Source organism: Delphinapterus leucas, chromosome 6 (assembly GCF_059928025.1).
Source record: "Delphinapterus leucas isolate spDelLeu-1000000601 "Yukka" chromosome 6, BTC_Dleu_Yukka2, whole genome shotgun sequence".
Taxonomy (NCBI): domain Eukaryota; kingdom Metazoa; phylum Chordata; class Mammalia; order Artiodactyla; family Monodontidae; genus Delphinapterus; species Delphinapterus leucas.
This window is the reverse complement of record NC_143134.1, coordinates 81,698,144-81,719,689: the sequence shown is the minus strand read 5'-3', so window position 1 is coordinate 81,719,689 and position 21,546 is coordinate 81,698,144. Positions and strand designations below refer to the sequence as shown.

At 41.7% G+C, this 21,546-nt stretch overlaps 2 protein-coding genes across 8 annotated transcripts in view; one reads left to right on the top strand and one right to left on the bottom strand.

Annotated features, from left to right (window-relative positions):
• PRUNE2 (prune homolog 2 with BCH domain) overlaps nt 1-21,546 on the top strand; it is a 265,400-nt gene that overhangs the window by 215,304 nt on the left and 28,550 nt on the right. Inside the window, exons 10-12 of the mRNA XM_089913317.1 lie at nt 5,465-5,544; nt 7,451-7,651; nt 18,068-18,241. Of these exons, the coding sequence (XP_089769443.1) occupies nt 5,465-5,544; nt 7,451-7,651; nt 18,068-18,241 (455 nt within the window). The remainder of the gene's footprint in view (nt 1-5,464; nt 5,545-7,450; nt 7,652-18,067; nt 18,242-21,546) is intronic.
• The window catches only part of GCNT1 (glucosaminyl (N-acetyl) transferase 1), a 199,124-nt gene continuing 191,156 nt past the window's right edge, over nt 13,579-21,546 (bottom strand). For 4 of the 7 annotated variants that reach the window (XR_002644495.3, XR_016393578.1, XR_002644489.3 and 1 more), the window contains 2 exons: nt 19,787-20,566; nt 13,579-18,260 (listed from right to left, as the gene is read on the bottom strand). The gene's annotated coding sequence lies outside the window, so the exon portion shown is untranslated. The remainder of the gene's footprint in view (nt 18,261-19,786; nt 20,567-21,546) is intronic. The other 3 variants (XR_002644491.3, XR_002644493.2, XR_002644497.2) reach the window with 3 other exon arrangements.

Here is a 21,546-nt window from a genome sequence, read left to right as displayed (position 1 = left end):
AAACCCGTGTCCCCTGCATCGGCAGGCGGACTCTCAACCGCTGCGCCACCAGGGAAGCCCTAGATGTTCCCTTTTCTAACCAGCATGGCTACTCAGGGTAAATGACACTGCCTGCTATGACAAACAACCCCAAATCTCAGTGCTTCAACACCACGAAGATTTAAAAATTATTCTTTAATTATTATAATCTCTTTCATATTGCTTTTTGTGTTTTTTTTAAAGATTTATTGCTAGTTCTTCTGTTTACAGCATCTGCTGGCAATCCCCCATAGTATTTTTCCGTAGTTTAGTTAGTAGTTTGGTGGGTGTGGGTGAGGGTGTTGGTGTGGGTTCACCTTTCAGAGGGTTTTTTCTTTCTCCTAAGTGGATTTCCAGTGAATCCTAGATAGTAAAAGTAGCACGATTAAGTGGTTTCATATTTGGTTCTTTTGGAACCCTAGGACTCGAGGCCTTCAATGGTCCTAGGTGAATTTTAATTTTAATCTTTTGACTTGCGTTTCCTACATCATTCAGGTAATATAAATCAAGACATACTTGGCATACAAGCAGTGTCTCTAATTCTCATAGGTTGCTTTTAGTTTTCCACCCAAGATTCCAGGCAGACTGTGCTTTCCAAGGCCAGAGGATAGAGTTTGTTCTTATCCCTCTTCCATTAAGAGGGCCGCTTTTTAAGGGCCACGGCCTTATTTAGAAGTTCAGGGTCTAGGCGTTTCTTCCAGCACCTGGAGGTCACTTCTGTGGGGCCCAAAGGCCTATGTCCAGTCCAAAATCCTGCAGGCTACCTTTCATCAGCTTTCTAGAATAACTCTTCATTTCCAGCATCTGGGGATTTCCCCCGGTCTCTTTCAAGTTTGGAAATGTATTAATTACTTTTAGGGTGTTCTGTCTTACATAGCATTTCTTTGGATTTATAATGATAAATGACATTACACCTTGCCAGACACTTTCTGATCCCTCTTTTTTTTTTTAGCAAATAAAGAAAAGTCTCAGAGGGAGAGCCCAGGGGTTTCTAGCTTGAATTTAATAGCATTGTTTTATTTTGATTATATTTAATTTATGTGACTATTTTAGGTGAGTGACTCTAAGTTTCCTTATATACAGTGATAACAAACCTTCCTTTCAAAACAAACTTACTTAAGTCAATTTAAAGAAAAATATTAAGTAAATTGACAAGGGCTAGGTGGCTCTGAGAAACCCATAAAGGTGCTATATTCATATTCAAGTTTATAGAATGCTTGAAAAGCAGTTGATGGTCTTCTGAGCTTTGTCCTCATTTAAAAAAATGTTCCTATAGGCTAAAGCAAACCTAGACAAGAAGATGTTTATCATCACCCTGAGCCTGGGTTGAGAATGTGGGAAATGCCCTGATTTGGGTAATCCAAGTCAGGGCATAGTGCCAGTCAGATACTCCCTTCAAAACAAACAATAAAGATCAGCTGTACTACTCAGGATGGGCTGGATTAGCGCGTGGTAACAAAGAAACCCGATACTATCTCAGGGCAAAACAAAAAGGTTTCTTTCTTGCTCATACATCCAACGATCTTTATCCAGTAGGGGCTCTTCTCCTCCCAGCCCCTGTTCTGAGCTCCTCCATAGGCACCAAGGTGGGGAACAGCACGTGGCACCTACACTTGGTCCTAATTCTTCTGCCCGGAAGTGACACCTGCCACTTCCGCCCTCGTTTCATTAATCAGAGCAAGTCACATGGCCCCCCTAATTTCAGAGGAGGACAAAAGGCGGAGAGCCAGAACTATTTGGTGAAGAGCGATAATGTTTATAAAACCGCCCAGCAAACAGTTCTGGATCCGTCCTCTAGATGGCGACGTGGAGCCGAGCATCTGTTGGGGAGGTCAGCAATAGTAGAGTCAGGCTCAGTGTTTATAACACCCCCAGCCTGTTGGGTAGCTCCCTTCCGTACAGAGAAAACCCCTAATTAGGTAGTGACTACGGTTGGGTAAGGTAAAATACTTAACCTTCACTATGGACTGATTTGTTACCTAACAGATCCCAAGAGGCTTCCATTCCCATTGGTAAAACTCCATGCTGTTCCATCGCCAACTACTCTGGCCACATTTCTACAAATATTTATAGACCTAATGTATGAATGTGGTTGAAGTATTTACAGTGGGCACAACTTGAGTTTCTGCCAGGTTTGCCTCTGGGCTGTTCTGGTGCAGCGTTCCTTCTCTGTCCCTGGGGTTTCCTAAAAACTCCCCACGGCCTTCTGTAATATCTGTGGATTTGTGAGTCCCTCTCTTCCGATCACTGCCTGGTCACAGCTTCAGCTTCTCTTTTCCCTCAGGTATGCCGCCTCTGGTTTTCTAGCACTTTCTTAACTGCGTCTCTGTGCCGTAAAGGGGCGCTGAGAGACAAAGGCTCTATTTACTAACTTCAGTGAGTCCAGGGCACTTATAGGCTCTATGGACATTTGTGCAGCACTGAAATTTTCCCTTACCTAGGCTGATACCCCAATTTTAATAACCTTAATATATGTTTTGTCCAACCATGACACAGACTTCAGTTAAATCACTGATCCTGCTATTATGTTTAAAATGAGGGAACACAATACCTTACACTTAGTGAATGCTTTATAATTTCCAGAGTATTTTCTCATGTATTCTAGTTATTGTTTATTCTCCACAGTCACTGTAATATTCTGTATTCATTATCTTCATTTAAAATCACAAAGACGGTCAGCTAATTTTCTCAGAGTTAATAAGCTTGTCAGTACTAACCGTAGAACTGTAACCCAGGACTATAACCTCATATCTAGGACCCTTTCAGTTATTCCATGATGTTGCCTATAACTCACAAACATCAACAAAACCTACAAAATTTTAAGACAGATACTATCTGTCTGTTTTTAAACCCTTCATATTTATTTTGGCGCTAAGGCCAGCACCCTTATGTGCTCTCTGAAGCAAGTAGGTATGATGTCATTTTTTTTTTTTTTTTTTAAGGTTGACTCATAGGCAACTAGAAAAAATAATGTACATGTGCATTTAGGGGATTTCAAGTTCAGTAATTCAATCCAACACATATTTATCGGGTATTTATTTCTACCAGGTGCTGGAGATGTAATAGTAAAGAAGACAGACATGGTTTCTGTCCTCATGAAGCTTCAAGGCTAATGGAGAAGGCAATTATAATAGCAAAAAGAACTACAATAAAGTAGATAACATTCGTTTCTTTCAGTGTTCTTTTCAGGCATTGCACAGTCTCTCTTTTTTATTGGAGAGGAAATGGAGGCACAGAAAGATTAAGTAACTTGCCATATGACACACAGTAAGGGGTAGAGCTAAGACTTGAATCTAGCCGCTCTCAACAGCAGCATTTTGCTACTTTACAGGTACTACAGGGTTGATGTCAAAGAGAACGCACACAGATTACTTCAGATGACAAGGGGTCATTGTAAGGAGATTTGAAAAACCGCAACAGCATGGGAAACCTAGACAGCTATCCCTCTGGGTCCCAGGACTTTCAAACTGGGGCCTAGAGCAGGCCTTCTCTTTGCCTACCACCCCACCTCCATTGCTGGACAGTCTGGTTTGCTGCATCCCATGCGGTGCGTCTCTGGCAAGGGTATCTTGTTCCTGCCAATAAGTTTATTGCCTTTGACTCACACGCTGACCCCTTGCTCACTGTTTTTCAACTAGGGTGCAGGACTCATTTCAGAGAACATATAGGGCAGAAGCCACAACAAGTGTATGGAGAAAGAAACTCCCTGGGGTTGTGTTTTTGAAGGGGTCTGTGGGGTTGACGGGTAAGGACACAGGCATTTACTTCTCTCAGGGGAGCAGCGCTGAATTGCTGATGACAGTCCTCATTATTATTATTTTATTTATTTTTGCTGTACGCGGGCCTCTCACTGCTGTGGCCTCTTCCGTTGCGGAGCACAGGCTCCGGACGCACAGGCTCAGCGGCCATGGCTCAAGGGCCCAGCCGCTCCGCAGCATGTGGGATCTTCCCGGGCCGGGGCACAAACCCGTGTCCCCTGCATCGGCAGGTGGACTCTCAACCACTGCGCCACCAGGGAAGCCCCTCATTATTTTAACTCCATCATCGCATCTTCACCACAAGCATGAGGCTGGTCTGCTTCATTCTTCTACATCCTTAGCACAGAGTAGACACTCGATACATATTTACTGAATAAATGAAGCAAGTACAGTTATCACTACAGACACAGGATTTTGTTTATGTCATAGACTTTGTTAACAATAAGGGGTTTAACTTGAATCCTGAAGAAACTGATCATCCAGGTAAGCAAACTCCAAATGTTTGGTAGACCCAGATTGAGGTGGAGAGGAGCCGCAGTAAGAGAGGGAGGGAGGGATTAAATTTAGAACTTTAACACAAAGGTTTATCATGGTTAAATTTAGATTAGTGTCTACATCAGAGGCATTCACCCTAGATGAGTGAAATTACATGGAAGCCACCACGAAGAAAAATATATTATCGTAGGGAGGGTGGGAGGGAGACGCAAGAGGGAGGGGATATGGGGGTATATGTATAGGTATAGCTGATTCACTTTGTTATACAGCAGAAACTAACACACCATTGTAAAGCAATTATACTCCAATAAAGATGTTAAATATATATATATATATATATTACCGTGATAAATGGGGATGTACTGAACGAGGGTCAGGAGATAAAAATAAGTCAAGGGGAATTTACTGTGAACAGTGATCAGCTTCCTACAAGAGCATATAGATTTGCCACAGTTTCCTCCAGTATTTGTCTGTTCCCTTCCACTAGTCTTACCAAGTGGGTAAGTCCTGGGTTCAACAGTCCCGGGTTCAACACTGATTAGAGAGAAAAGATGGTAACTCATGAACAGAACCATCTTCACCAACTTATAATTCACAATGAATCTTTAAATATTCAAAGAAGGAAGGAAAATAACATCAGTTGGCACCTTCTCAGGAATGTTAGGCACTTTACATTCATTGCTTAATCTTTCAACAACTCAGTGAGGTAGGTGGTATATCCCTGTTTTAGAAACAGATCAACAGAGTATCCTTTCCTCTGCCCACAGCAGTTTAGGTAATATGCTCAAATTTACAGGAAGAGATATATACAAAGCCAGGTCTGTACTTACTCCAAAGCATATATATTGTATCCCTTGTTGAAAAAAAAATTAAATGTCCCCTTAAGTATATTTTATTAGTTATTTGCTTCTCCTGTTTCTGAATTTCTTGAGGTGTGTTTACTTATGAGAACTGGCAGAAGAAGTGACTCGCTCTGTGCACAGAATAAAATCCGAGTCCATGGTTCTCATTCACAGTAACTGCAGAAAGTCTGTATTCTAATTTAGGGCCACTTACAATGGATTCAGTACACATACTTGGTTGGTTTATTGAAAATGCCATCCTGGAATCTCTGGGTTTCCTTTTCAAAGAAAATTAAATCCCACACATTTTTTTACACTCTTTGCTTTGTGTTTGTTTGTTTGTTTTTTCAGATTACTGTTAGAGGATGTGGGAATGGACATCCCCTTTGAGGAGGGAATGCTGAGTCCCAGTGCTGCAGACATGAGGCCTGGTGAGAAAGCGTTCATTCATTTTCTTCAGCAGTGTTCTATATCCAAACGTGTTCATTATTCAGTGAGAGAACCATTTCCTGTGCATCCAACTTGTGATATCAGTGATAAAAGTGAAGAGAGGAAAAAAGTCTGTGTGAGGAAGGTGTTAGGCTTGATGCGGTTAATTTCCGAGTTGACTTGAATCATCACCTAGTGTGGGCCACCCTTTATGTCCTGGGCCATGCCTGGATCTGCCAGTGTTTTCAGTTCCTGTGATAACTGGCTGCTGTTTATCATAATACCAAACTCTAACATCTAAGTTCACCTAATTTATACTGAAGTGTGAGAATATTTAAAATTAGCGATTTACTATTAAGGATGCTCAGTATCCTGATTATTAAAAAAGAAAAACAAACAAAGAACCCCAAACTACGCTTGACAACCCAAGGCATATACAAAAAGGAATTTAAAAAGTTCAGTTGCAACCTGTATGACTCTCACTCTGTACTAGGTTCACTCCTTTGCACTGTACCAGCTACAGGATCATACCAAGATCCTGAACCCTGACGTTACCAGTCAAGCCTAGAATTGAGAAAGGAGTCAATTTTTTATTTCTGTCCGAGTATTTAAAGTGCATTCTTCAAAGTACTAACCATGTGACATAACTATTCTTAAGTGTTCTATGGCCAAATAAGCATGGTAGCCACCGTACATCTGCTCCACTCTTCAAGGTCCACAATTCACTTTTTATCCCTGGCAGTCCAGTGGTTAGAAATCTGCACTTCCGCTGCAGGGGGCCCAGGTTCGATCCCTGGTCGGGGAACTAAGATCCCACAAGCCACGTGGCGTGGCCAAAAAACCCCCAAAAATGTTATATACGTAACATTTCTACCATCACAAAAAATTTCTTTTGGACAGCACAGCTCTGAGAATCCCTGTAATATGGAAACCCAATGTTTTACAAACTGACGGATCAATAGAAATATTTTTTCAAGTAATACATAAAAACATTACATGGAACACAGTTTAGGTGTTGTCTATACAGAAAAAAAAAAATCTTAATGACAAAGAAACAGTGTGAACTTCCTTAGGACAAGAGACAAGACTAGAGTTAGAATTCCAGAATTGGTGGGTATACCAGATGGCCTTCAAAACATTTTGTGATAGGGAATCCTGAAATTTTTTTGTCAAGGTATCTCTCTAACATTGTTTAGTTGGGATCAACTTGGTTAAAAATGACTTCTCCAGCTCTGCTTCTGTTAAGTGAAAGGCTCTTGAACAGCAAGATGCATATTAACAGTGAAAGAGTGGGAGCTAATTCCATGAGCCTTACACGAGGAGACTATCACTACGGTACAGGAACCAACGTCAAGCAGTATTGGCATAAGAAGTAATGAGTGCTTGATCAAGGAATGTAATCTGGGAGGGTACCTCAGTTTTATTACAAAAAAAAAAAAAAAACAGCCAAAGAAAGTTCACAACAGAGTTGTCAGGAACTAAAGAGACGTATTTGGGGAGTGTCTGTAAACATTACAGATAAAGTTTGTATCCTCCGTTTCAGAGGAATAAAGTCTACATGAATCACTATAAGTTATGTGTAAAGCTTAACTGTTTTTCTTAAGTAATATGCATCATAAAAACTTTGATTCAGTAGTATATCAATGTCAAGTTCTCAAACCTGAACAGGGCAGTTCTAAAAACTAGATCTCTGCTCCCACTTCCTATTTCTGCATGGCCAGGGCTGATGTAGCCGGGGTGAGCCAGTACTGAGGCCTGCTGGCCAAGAGTGGGGTCTAAATCCCACATGAGGACTTTTAGCAGGTGTGCCTTTGCTGAAAGGGCCTTAAAATTGTTTTTCACTGGGGCTCACACCCACTGTTGGCAGCCATGTGTATGGTCTAATAATGTTGCTCTTTATCTCTTTAGAACCTCCTAATTCTCTGGATCTTAATGGCAGTCATCCTCAGAGAATCAAACTCACAGCCCCAAATATCAATCTGTCTCTGGATCAAAGTGAAGGGTCTGTTCTCTCTGATGATAACTTGGACAGTCCAGATGAAATTGATATCAATGTGGATGAACTCGATACCCCTGATGAAGCAGACTCTTTTGAGTACACTGGGCATGGTAAGTTGCCAAGTTGGCAAGGCCAAAGTTAAGTGAAAAGTGAAAGATTATCTAATCTTATCTAATGTCATCTAAGTGGCTTTAGGAACAAACCTCTCATTGTGTTGCTGGTGGCTCCTTTCTGTGATTTCTAGAAGCTTCTGTTTGTATCTGAGGTCATAGGTGGACATGATGGACGGTTTAGAGCTTGACAGAACAGGTATGGCTCACAGAGGTCATACATAGCCATCACTCCTTTGTTAAACCCCTACTTTATGCCAGGCCTTGTGCTTGGCTGGGGTTGTAGGGCCATGTTACATGCTGTGTTATAAGTGTTACATGTAGGGCCATGTTACATGCTGTGTTATAAGAAAATTGGGACTGGGTTTGCAGAGAAAGAGAATTTAATCTGGAAGATAAAATTAGAGGTGGAAAAATTAGAGCTTACCAGTTTCTCTGTACAAGCTCCCACTGTCTGGAATGTTCTTGCCCACAGATCCTACCTGGGTGGCTCCTTCTCTTTATTCAGATCTTAATCAGATGTCATCTTCTCAGAGGCCTTCCCTGACCTCTGTAATCAAAGGCATTCCCCACACCACCACCTAGTCACTCTCTATCCCAGTATTCACTTTATTTTCCATGTGTCACACTAATTGAAATCATATCATTTAACTATTTGCTTGCATCTCTATTTTCTTTCTCTTCCCACTAGAATGTCTGCTCCACAAGGTCAGGGGCTTTCTTATGCTTAGTGCTATATCCCCAATAAAGCAGGAAGGAAGGAGGGATGGGACAGGGTGTGCTGGGGGAAAAATAAAAAGGAAGAAAATTGGGGCTTCCCTGGTGGCGCAGTGGTTGAGAGTCCGCCTGCCGATGCAGGGGACACGGGTTCGTGCCCCAGTCCGGGAAGGTCCCACATGCCGCGGAGCGGCTGGTCTCGTGAGCCATGGCCGCTGAGCCTGCGCTCCGCAGCGGGAGAGGCCACAACAGTGAGAGGCCTGTGTACCGCAAAAAAAAAAAAAAAAGGGAGAAAATTAAAAGCTGCTGGATCAAACACTGGCACTCCTGATATGATTACCAGTCTTATTTTAGTTCTTTCTCTTGCTCAATGAAATTGCGTTTAAGAGATATATACAGATACAAAGCACTTGCTTTAAAAAATGGCATCATGTAGTTTCAGTTTTACAGGGCGGCATTCTCTGACTTTGTAGTATTTGAATTTGAAAGTAAGAGAATCCTGGCTACAGCTACTGCTTTGATACACTTTGAAAATGATTAAAAAAGAAATACCACAATTGAATAATGCCCTGACTTATTTAGAGCTGTACTGATTTCAGCAGTTTCTTTCATAGAAGAACACAGTTATGAAATTAGGAGCGTCATCATCAAATTACTTTCATCATCAAATTACTTAAGTCAAGCAATGGTCATTGAGCAACCAGGGCTATAACCACAACCAGCATAGATTCAGACCCTGCCTTCACAGAGTGTAAAGCTTTATTTCCTCAAGCTAAGAAAACAGGAAGTGGCTAAACTACTTGTATTACAGATGATCATGTTTAAGTAGAGATTTTACATTGCATGTTTATCATGTTCTTGGATTTTTATAGTTATCAGGATATTTGACCCTGTAGGTTGAAATACACAAATAGGAGGTGAAAGGTCTTGAATTCATATTCTTTTCTGCCATCTCAGTCACTCTTCCCCAGCTACTCCATCCTTTCCAGCTGACCCCAGCTCTCCCAGCCCTTCTTCTGCTAATAGATCTTCAAGTGTAAAAATCAAGCATTAACTTAAAATCCCAGAGAACACAGCTGTGGCAAGACCCTGCTCGCCCCTCCCTCTCCTCCCCCTGTACTTCCCTGTTGCCCTGGAGAGCTGTGTCACACCACATCTGAACCTTTTCTTTTTATAAATAGTAAAACTGTCAAGCAAAGTGGCGGTGGCTGAGCAAACTGGTAATTAAAGCTGCCACTTGCTGACACAGTTCTTTTTATTTAGTCGACACAGTTATGCTAAAAGAACCAGATTAACAGCCACAACCCTGCTTTTAGGTCTTAAACTCAAAGGAGAGAATTTTAATGTAAGTTGAATTTTAAGTCCACCTTGATTTTCATATGAAAGATGTATGTTCAGACACTGTTTTAAAAACAACATTAAACACTGAAAACACAAAGTGCCTCTGAATAGCTATATTTTATAAACATGCAGATATAGATAACTGACTATAAAGAGAGAATACATTAGCGTCCCAAAGTATGAAATTAATGTTTGGAAAGCTGCATGGTTTTCTTGTTCGTTGTGTGAGCATTCTGAACTAGGCATATACATTCTCAACAAAATTGGAGTTTTTAAGGCACAGGCTTTCAAGAGTGTTTGGTCAGTAATTAATTTTATTTAATGAACACTTTTCACAGTGCTTACTGTGTGCCAGGATCTGTGCTAGGTGCATTATAAATATTAACTATATTAATGCTCACGTCAAATCTATGAATAGGTATTATGTTACCCCCAGAGGTTAAGCAATTCACCTAAAGTCACATAGCCAGTAAACGTCAGAGCCAGCATTCAAAACCTGAGTTGTTGTCCCCGACTCCTGGGCCATGCTCTCTCCATAAATATACTGACAGTGAATAGGAGGATCTTTTACTAGGTTAGGCTAGCGCACCTGAAGTCAAGCCTGGTGACCCATCCTCACATTTACATTCCCTTTTATCCAGCCATTTTCCGGTGACTTGAGGGCCCTTAATTTCTCAAGCGCTTGAAGGATGTTTATACCATTTGCCTGTTTTATTCAGGTGATGATCACCAAACACTGCTGCCAGGTTATTTGCCCACAGTGTGATTTTGCTTATGGAAAATTTCTGAAGCTCACTATCAAAAGATGTTAAATTAGTCTTCCCTCCCAAGCTATTTTCTTTAATAATTGTGTCCAAATATCGTTCAAAGCACCGACATAATTAAGGCTTGACTTCCTTTGATATTCAGAAGTGCCAAAGATATCAGAAATATGTAGATAGTGAAGGATTTAACAGGCCAGTCTTTCATATTAAGGGAGATCTGAGCTTTTTTTCTCTTTTAATACTTTATTATACTAATCCTATAAACTTAAACATATCCAAAGGTCAGAAAATTGATGATGACCTATTTCTGTTTTCCAAACCAACCGCAGAGTTATTTTTACCGTAATTCAGGTCTCAGCAAAGCCATTTCATAAGGGAAATGGAAAAATGATAGAGAATTTTAGCCTGAATATTTCTGATAAGAACATTATAAGAAACACTTATGCGCTCTTATATTTTTTCTTCCTAGGCTAAGCGATGTTCAGTGACCTCGTTTAAGCTATCTTTTCTAAAACTAACCCCTAATGACAGACAGTTTCCTATGTGAATAAGATGCCCTAACATTTTTTCCACATAATCAGATAGTCACTTCATTTAACTTCCTTATCTGCAGTCTTCCATTATTTTCACAGCCTAGAGGCAACCAGCTTATAAAATCAATTCCCTGTTTTAACTCTGCATATTAACTAGTCAAGTGTTAGGCTTATTCTGTTTTACCCACAAGCAACCTTATGCCATAATGATAATGTGGTATGAAAGGATGATGTTTTCCTTGTATTTTTGTATGCTGAGTTTTCACATTCAAATTAACTACGTACCTGTTGTCACCTGAAGAACTTTAAAGACTTTCTTAGCTGGGTACAGGATGTCTTTCCTCTAACAAGTAAAAGTGCAAACCCGGGGGGTGGAGTGTATGAAAAAATGGAAGTGGGAAGACCACTGAGCAAGTTACTCTTGTTGCCTGGGACTAAGACGTACCTAGGACTCTAACAATAGCAAAGAAGATGGAGAAAGCCCGTGTTTGAACCCCGGCTATGCTCTTTCCAACTGTACTGAACTATACTTCAACAGGAAAAAAGTGAAGAATTTTCTCAGTTTGTGATACTGGCAAAAGATGAAGCTGAACTTAAGCTTCATTCTGTCAGGAAGGGTCCCTAGAAATATGTTCACATCATTATATGCTTTTGTAAAAGTTTGAAGAAAAAAAAAAAAAGAAAAGATGATTTTCCTTAAAAAGCTCCCTCCCCCCAAAACTATATATACTTCAGGCTCAAACAAACCTGAATCCACACTGGATACTAAGTAACATAAAAGGGAGAGATGAAAGGTATATTAGGAATGAAAGTTAAAAGCTGGTTTATAAATCTCTGGGTATTTAGCATAATACTAAACATGTCTTGAATGATGAGTGTCATTTAGAAAGCACTCCTCCTACAAATTAAATTAGTAACATTCAACCTAATGTTCTCTAAATCAATAGTCTAGATTAATACATAGCATGTTCAGGATTAAATTATGCCTAATGTTAGTGATCAAATATGTCATGAATAATACCTAGCCTCATTTTCTTCCTGGGAGTGATTTCTAACATTTAATACAAATAAAGAGGCTCTTTGGCTTAAAAAAAAAAAAAAAAAAAAAGTTCAAACATAATGAATGTCTTTTAAGGCATTTTCAGACTGTTCCCATTATCAGTGCAAGATCACAACATAGAAAGCTAGTCCCCTTTACAGATGTATGTCCCTACTGGAGGCCACAGCTGGCCTCATGGCCGCATCTTTTGTTAGTCTGTATGATCACCAACAGTGGACTCTCCACTGTGATCTGTTAGCACAGGATATTCAGGAGCCTGTGTACTAAATCATCTCACCAAAGGCAAAAGAAAATGTTCAAGTTGACTTCTCCCCTGTGTACCAAGGCTTAATTGACTTCAACAGTCGCCAGGGAGAAAAGCCTGTTATTCAGAAAAGGAGACAAAGAAAATCAAGCATTTCTTAGTGAAGAGAGCATGAGACCAAACATTAAATTTGGAGGGCCTGGTGATAGAGAGTTAAATGAGACCGGAAAATTTTGCAAATAGTGAGAAAATGATAGCAATGGGAGGACGGTAATTTATAGTTGTAGCAGAAGAATTTTTTTTTTTAAAGTAGTTTTCTCATATTTTTAAAATTTAATTGAATTTTTTATTTTATTTCTGGCTGCGTTGGGTCTTCATTGCTGCGCGTGGTCCTTCTCTAGTTGCGGCAAGCGGGAGCTGCTCTTCCTCGCGGTGGGCTGGCTTCTCATTGCGGTGGCTTCTCTTGTTGTGGAGCTCGGGCTCTAGTCACGCGGGCTCAGCTATTGCGGCACATGGGCTTAATAGTTGCAGTGCGTGGGCTTAGGAGTTGTGGCCCACAGGCTATAGGGCGCACGGGCTTCAGTGGTTGTGGCGTGCGGGCTTCAGTAGTTGTGGCTTGCGGGCTCTAGAGCGCAGGCTCAGTAGTAGTGGTGCACGGGCTTAGGTGCTCCACAGCATGTGGGATCTTCCCAGACCAGGGATTGAACCTGTGTTCCCTGCATTGGCAGGCGGATTCTCAACCACTGCGCCACCAGGGAAGTCCCAGAAGAATTATTAAGTTTGGGAAGATCCATTAATTAAAGGGAGTAAAATAAAGCTACTTTTACTTCCTACTAGCTTAGATTGTTGACTTCCAGAATTGAACACCTTAAGACAATGTACTGAACACCTAGCTCTTATATAACTTTATTTCATTTATATCAGTCAGAAGAGGTGGGAAAAGGAGGAGACATACCAACTTGGCCATGCTTTCTCTGAAACATTAGGAGTAACATTTGATAAAAAGGTCCAGCCTCGAGCTTCTTTTTATTGAAGTATAGTTGATTTACAATGTTGTGTTAATTACTGCTGTACAGCAAAGTGATTCAGTTATACATATACATACATTCTTTTTTTTATATTCTTTTCCATTATGGTTTATCACAGGATATTGAATATAGTTCTCTGTGCTATACAGTAGGACCTTGTTGTTGATCCATCCTATATATCATAGTTTGCATCTGCTAATCCCAAACTCCCACTCCATCCCTCCCCCGACCCCTCTCCCCCTTGGCAACCACCAGTCTGTTCTCTATGTCCGTGATTCTGTTTCTGTTTCACAGATAGTTTCATTGTGTCACATTTAAGATTCCACATATAGGTGATATCATATGGTATTTGAATTTCTCTTTCTGACTTACTTCACTTAGTATGAGAATCTTCGGGTACATCCATGTTGCTGCAAATGGTATTATTTCATTCTTTTTTATGGCTGAGTAGTATTCCATTGTATATATGTACCACATCTTCTTTATCCATTCATCTGTTGATGGACGTTTAGGTTATTTCTATGTCTTGGCTGTAGTGAATAGTGCTGCTATGAACATAGGGGTGCATGTATCTTTTTGAATTATAGTTTTGTCTGGATATATGCCCAGGAATGAGATTGCTGGATCATACGGCAACTCGATTTTTAGTTTTCTGAGGAACCTCCATACTGTTTTCCACAGTGGCTGCACCAACTTACATTCCCACCAACAGTGTAGGAGGGTTCCCTTTTCTCCAAACCCTCTACAGCATTTACTGTTTGTAGATTTTTTAATGATGGCCATTCTGACTGGTGTGAGGTGATCCCTCATTGTAGTTTTGATTTGCATTTCTCTAATGATTAGTGACGTTGAGCATCCTTTCATGTGTTTGTTGGCAATCTGTATGTCTTCTTTGGAGAAATGTCTATTCAGGTCTTCTGCCCATTTTTGGATTGGGTTGTTTGTGTTTTGGTTGTTGAGTTGTATGAGCTGTTTGTATATTTTGGAAATTAAGCCCTTGTCGGTTGCATCATTTGCAAATGTCTTCTCTCATTCTATAGGTTGTCTTTTGTTTATGGTTTCCTTTGTTGTGCAGAAGCTTGTAAGTCTGATTAGGCCCCATTTGTTTGCTTTTATTTCTACTGCCTTGGGGGACTGACCTAAGAAAACATTGGTATGACTTATGTCACAGAATGTTTTGCCTATGTTCTCTTCTAGGAGTTTTATGGTGTCATGTCTTATGTTTAAGTCTTTAAGCCATTTTGAGTTTATATTTGTGTATGGTGAGAGGGTGTGTTCTAACTTCACTGATTTACATGTGCCAGCCTCAAACTTCTATGCCAAAATGAATAATAATGCTGTTTTTAAAAGTAAACTGTAGGAAAATGTTTGTGTACATGTATACATACTTTTAAGGTAGGAGTGTAGTGTCCTTTCTTACTATGATACAACAATCAAAAAGCATACAGACAAAAACTGATAGATTCAACTATATAAAAATATATTTCTATTTGGGAAAAATCACAAATTCAAAAACTAAGCACAAGGCAGGAAAATAATTGCAGTATATGACAAAGTTCTGTATAAAGAACTCCAAAAAATCAGTAAGGACCACAATAGGCAAAGGATTTGTCAGGTGCCTCCCTGTCAGTAAGAGAAATATAAATAACCAATAAACACTTAATAATTCTCACCTTCTTTAATAATTTAATATACAATAAAACAACAAAGAGAGAAGTTTCACCCTAAATTTTCAACAATTAAAAACTTTGATAACCTCCAGTGTTGTTTTTTTTTCAATAAATTTATTGATTTTTAAAATTTTTGGCTGCATTGGGTCTTCATTGCTGCACAGGGGCTTTCTCTAGTTGTGGCGAGCGGGGGCTATTCTTTGTTGCGGTACATGGGCTTCTCATTGCGGTGGCTTCTCTTGTTGCGGAGCACGGGCTCTAGATGCGTGGGCTTCAGTAGTTGTGGCGCACGGGCTTCAGTAGTTGTGGCACGCGGGCTCAGTAGTTGTGGCGTGCAGGCTCAGTAGTTGTGGCGCACGGGCTTAGTTGCTCCGTGCATGTGGGATCTTCCGGGACCAGGGCTCGAAACCATGTCCCCTGCATTGGCAGGCGGATTCTTAACCACTGTACAACCAGGGAAGTCCCGCCAGTGGTTTTAATAGTGTGAGCAAATAGGTACTCTCAGATATTTTGGTGTGATATATTCAAGGGCAAAAATGCTCATAAAGGCTTTCAGTGCTTAGACCCTCTGACCCAGCATTCCATTGCTAGAAAGGTAACCTGTAGCAATATGTGCACAAAAGAGATAAGACACCTTTACAGGGGTACTTACTGCAGCAAATTCTTTATAAGGAACAACAACCCATAAAATAGAATAAAACTAAATTTCCATTGCTATGGGACTGATAAACTGAAAGACGTCAGTAAAACTGAATACTCTAGGGCTATTTTTAAAAACGAGCAGGGTTTATATTCACTGAGATGAAAAGAAGCCCATGCTGTGTTATTAGGTGGAAGCACATTGTAGAACAGTAGGTACAGAACATGCAGAAGACAGAGATTAATCACACTTTCTGGGAAAAAAAAAAGTATGTTTGTGCCCATGAGTATAGAAAGAAAACTACATATCAAACAAAAATGAGTGAGAGAGGCATTGGTGATTTTTGCTGTTTCCCTGAACAATTTCTGGCATCTTCTGATCCATAGTCAGATGTGTTATCCATCGCACCACTAGCCCCCACCCAACAATTTCTGTATTGCTTGTACTTTTATTAACGTGTTTTATTTTTATAACAAGCAAAGAGAACAGAGTATACAAAGAAAAATTTTTTAACGAAGTAGCCTCAACAGAAGCATGCAGAAAACAAAACAACCCCACACAGATCACCAGGGTCAACATAGAGCAGGCCAGAAAGCCCCAGACAGGGTGAAGAGGGGTTGGTGGATGGTGAATACATTGCAGAGAAGAGCAGGTGTGTACAAGAACCTCAGAAGACAAACCCGCATCAGAGCCCAGTGGGAAAACAGGGTCCTGGGAAGGGAGCGGAGAGGAGCATCTGAGGGTCCTACCCCACGTGGGAAGGGAGAAGCAGGAAGGGATCCCAGAAAGGGAGTCCAGGGCAGATGGATGGATTTGCAAGTGACACAGCGCTTGATCTGAAACCAAGGTTGTTGCTTTCCCATCCTGAGTAAGCTGCAAGCGCTGGTGGGAATGCAGAGAAAGCCAGAGTGATTGCAAGGCTCTGCAGGTGGTAGTAGCTGTTGGTGTTGGCATAAAAGGCTAGGATTGCTTCCCAGCTGGACTCCATTTTGCTATTCTAAGTCACAGGTAATTACACACGTTTGAATTTGTCTTGCGGGATCTTCTGGAACATAATGGCTCTGTTGTGGCTCCCTTACAGATTACCTGTACTTCCAGGAACTTGTCCAAGCTTTATTTATCCACTCACCCTCCCAAGTTTTACTGAGGGCTCCGTGCAGGGTTTCAAGCTAAGTGTTGAGTGGGTTGGTGGAGGCAGATATTAAAGATGATTCTGGCACAATTTCTTAGCCCAAGGAACTCACTGCCTTATAGTAAAATAAATGAGAATGAGACAGTTACACGTTCAAGGTACAATGTGATAGCTCAGAAGAGTAGAAAAGGTAAGGGTCTGATTGTATTTGCTTCCTAACTCTGTGACCTGAGGTAGTTACTTCAGAGTTTTTGCATTGGTATCATGTCTGCTGTAGTATCTACTGTTGTGCCTGCTACACGGTAGATGCTTAATAAATACTGCTGTTATTATTATCAAAGTGCCATTAAAAGAATACAAGTGGAGTATAAATCAAAGGTAATTTCTCATGAAATGGAAACTTAAGAATGATAACATCTGAAAGAATTATTGTGAAATCTATAAACAATCCTTTTTTCCAAGTCACTTAAACATACATAGAATACCCATTGTTAAATTCTACTAGCACTTGAAGTAAAAATGGAAACAATTGTTGCTTATTCTTTTAAGAAAACTAAATATGGTTGCTTTTTTCTTGATGCACAAGAATGGGTGGTAAATTTCTCCGCCAAGAATGCTCAGTGGGCTTTTTCATTGCCTTGGGCACCGGCAAGTAAGAGTCTTGTGAATTTTTGGCCTTGGAGCACTTCTGGTCTACGAGGTTGTTTCTCACTTACTGTAAAACCTTTGTGTAGCATATTTTGAAAAATGTATAGGAAGTAATATCGAATTAATGTCCAGATGCACTCCCAGTAGACAAGGGGATGCAACCCCACTGTAAGACTCTTAGAGTGGGGGTCTAGGCTGGCGGTATCGTCAAGATACTGAGCTGAGGGCCCCCAAAACACTCTGAGCACTCAGGATACACCAAGAAATGTGGCACAAGGGAAATAGGGCCTGATGAATAGCCTTTCACCCCATCAGAAAGACCTGCAGTCTACAGCTTATAGGATCGAGGATGAGTTAGCACCAGCCTATGCCCCCTTGGACCACTACAGACACAAGACAGCTCTAGCTCTTTTCCTATCCCCACCCTCCGCCTGGCCTTCGCAATGGATTGGTTGTTCAGTCAGTCAATCAGTAAGACTTCACTGAGTGTCCTTTATGTGATCAGGATGGTGTCAAGTTCTATCAGAGTTGTACAGAACAGGGAGCTCGGGTTGACTCTGCCAGGAGGTCGCTAGTTGCTGAACTGCCTCACCTGTGGAGGTCTTTCTTCTTTATCCCTGCTCTATGCTTCATTTCCAGAGGATCACACAGCCAACAAAGATTCTGGCCAAGAGTCAGAGTCTATTCCGGAATATACGGCAGAAGAGGAGCGAGAGGACAACCGGCTGTGGAGGACCGTGGTGATTGGAGAACAGGAGCAGCGGATTGACATGAAGGTCATCGAGCCCTACAGGAGAGTCATTTCTCATGGAGGTAGGTGAGCTCTGCAAACCTGGGAAGCAAGCAGCGGGGCAGCCATACAGTTTTTATAAGAAAACAAAACTAGGGTTCTCTGCAGCATGACGTCCCAAGACCCTATTAGGCAGTCAACGTTCAGGGCACTGTAGAGCTGAGCGTATTATTTCATACTCAATTCAATGAACACTGGAAAGCTTACTATGCAAAAGTAACTTTCCAATGTGAAAAATGCCTTTCGCACTGCATACCTGATAGCTATCCTCTTCTGTGCAAATTTCTTGAAAGCCATAGTTGTCCAATTTAATAGTGTGTTTGGAATTCATATGTTGTAGGGTTTAACTGAATTGTTTTCAAGTCTGTTTTCTACATGGCCTGCAGTAAGAGGTGCTTTTAATTCCAGACCAATCTTTGGAATCCTCTTCAGAAGCTTTAGGAAATCTTTTTAGTCTTAGCCTGGTCCTTTTTTTCCCCCTAGTTGAAGTTTGCTTTTCTATAAACTCCATTACATCTATGCCTATGACATAGGCATAGATGTAATGGACACATCTATGACAACAGCCCACTCCAGCCAAGATCTCCACCTGTTTCATAAGGGACAAGGGAGAGAAAAGGCTCTTTTGTATTTTCACCGCTTTCTTGGAGCTCCAGGAGCCTTGATTAATTTGGGACTCACAAAAAAAATCACATGAGCTCAAGCGACACATTGAACGTTGTCAACTTCAGAATCCATAAATGGCTTTTTGGCTTTTTCTGCTGCATGCACAACTTCCCTGCAGTCCTGACGCCCCACCCTAACCACTCAGCTCTTCCAGGAAAAGTGTAAGCTGACAAGGCAATTGTTCTGTCTTCCTTATCGAGGACAGGGAAATAAGTGTCTTGGCGCTGCATTAAACCCGGAGCTTTGGTTTTCTAACAAGCAGAAGAATGTTTTGCCTTTTCCCTCCAACTTCCCTTCACCACAGATTTTCCCCATGCATTGCTACCTCCATGGAAGTATCAGGACCCCCCAGGGCCCCCACCCATGGTAGTGAAGGAAAATGCCCATAGGTGTCCCCGGCCCTGACCTTCCTTTCTCACCACTTGCCCTGGAATGGTAATATGGCCCAGTGATAGCTCCTCTAAGGGAGACTTTTCCCACAGCCCTTTGGAATGAGAGCAGGCCTAATCTTGCTGAAGATGACAGACAGCTGGCCATAGAGTCAATCCTGTTGTTGTTCTAATGAAAACCACAATCTGAACATCGTCCAGATCTCCCCAGAAGGTCACATCTCCTTTGCACCAGCCATCAGGTATTTTTGGTTTGTTTGCCTTTTAGAAAACAAAAGAAAACAAAACAAAACACGACTATAAAATAGCCTATGCTCATTCCAAAAAGTACAAGATATATAGAAAAGTCTGTCAAAGTCTGTCATGCAGTGACAGTCCCTGTACATTTTTACCATTCAGGTCATAAATTAGAAGTCCCTTTGTTGTGAAGCAGGCAGGCTCACGGCTTCACAAGAGATAACTTAGCCTGTTATTATAAGGCTAAGTTATCTCTTGTTACCCCAGCAGACTCACCTGCTTATGCTTTCATCCACAGTGAAGTTAGGCGGGTTGGATGGGTGGGTTGAGCCCATCGTTCTGTTGCCTGAATCAGGAGAGAGTGATTTTCATCAGCACACCCGGGTCAGAAAAAGCCACTGCTTCCGCCTGTCACATTCTTTGTGGAAACACCCGATATCTCAGGGATAACCTGGTTTGCTGTGCCCTCCATCCCCACCACCTCCTCCCCTTGGCATCTGCTCCTCCCCTTTCTGTGTTGTGAGCTCCTTTTTTGTCTGGGTAACTGTCTGGTTTGTTGGGGAGAGAAGGCCATCTCTCCTCTCCCTGGCTCCGCCTCGGCCTTCTCCAGGTGCTGGCTTGCATGAATGTGCCTCCGGCTGCACCCACCGGAATGTTAGGGAGATGCCACCTCTTCCTACGCCCTGACCAGCTTTTTTGCTCGGGAGGTAAAGACAGTTCACATGTTACTTCTGAATTTGCCAAAGCTTTGTCTGCTGTCTTAGAAGCTCATACCACTTTCTCATACCTCAATGATCTGAGAAAGTCACGCTCCCTAGTTACCAGTCCACTGAGTTTGTCATCCTGGCTTCTGATGAGCATTTTAAAAAGCAGCACTCCAGAGTGAACAGAGATGTTGTTTTGGTGTCTTGCATTTTGCTGTGAGGAAGTTATCCCGCTCAGGCCAGTAGGGAAGTGCCGGCTGTTCGGTGCTCTGGGCAGCACGACTGCAAGATGGGGGTGATGAAAAGCGCTGCTTAAGTTTGCTGCAAGAGTGTCCACACCAGCTGGGAACATCTGTGTGTGAGAGCAGGATTTGAACAAATATTTCAGCCTTCAGCTTTACTGACCTCCACATGAGCTATGGCCAGAGGCCCTGTCCACAATGTGGAAGAATAGGGTTCAAGACCCGTCTTGGCCACTGATAAGTCTGTGATCTTGGTACATCACTTAACTCCCCTGGGCCTCAGTTACTTCATCAGTCAAGAAAGGATGATCTCAAAGCCATGTCACCTCCTGTGAGCCCATGAGTAATATCCCTGCCATCTGCTTAAGTAGAAAAGCAAAGAAAAAGAAGTCTGGGTGGTTTGGATTAGCCAACAGTGAGGGGTCACTTTGAGGCCAGAACTGGCATTTTTGAGCCTGAAGTAGAGAACACAATTAGATAACCAAGGCCAGTCACACCAAAGCATTGTAATGAGGCGTTTCCTGTCTTGTGTTTTTACTTCTCTTATTTCATTATAGGAGACTCAGGTAACCTTCTCTGCAGTGTTGCTGGACAAATGATCCTGGAAAGGATGAGAAGAGTTGCAGGCTGGTGTGTGTGTGTGTATGTCTTGGTTGCGACTGTGGTATCTTTCCTTCTCTCTCCATTCCATTTGCTGGCCAGCAAACTTGTGTTACGTCCCTTTCATGCCTCTCTGTTCTCCCTCAGGTAAGGTTTGCATCGTTGCTTCCGAGGGTCTCAGGCGACACCACGGTGGGATAGCTCATGCACCTCAGCACACACACCCTGAATTCACCTCACCGTTACTGAGAAGAGAGTCTGATAAAATACATGTGTTAAAAAGCGAAACTTCACGTGAATTCTGCGTTTGCCGGCAGGCAACTTCACTTGAGTCAGCTGCATATTTAGCGTAGAAATTGGGTTAGCTGACCCCCTTGGAGACACTGGCGAGGAGCAAAATGCAAATGGTCCTGTTCATTCACGTTATTACACTTTGCCAGCAATTGCTATCTGGAATAGCTCCAAAGCCTGGCAACAACGGCACCTGCTC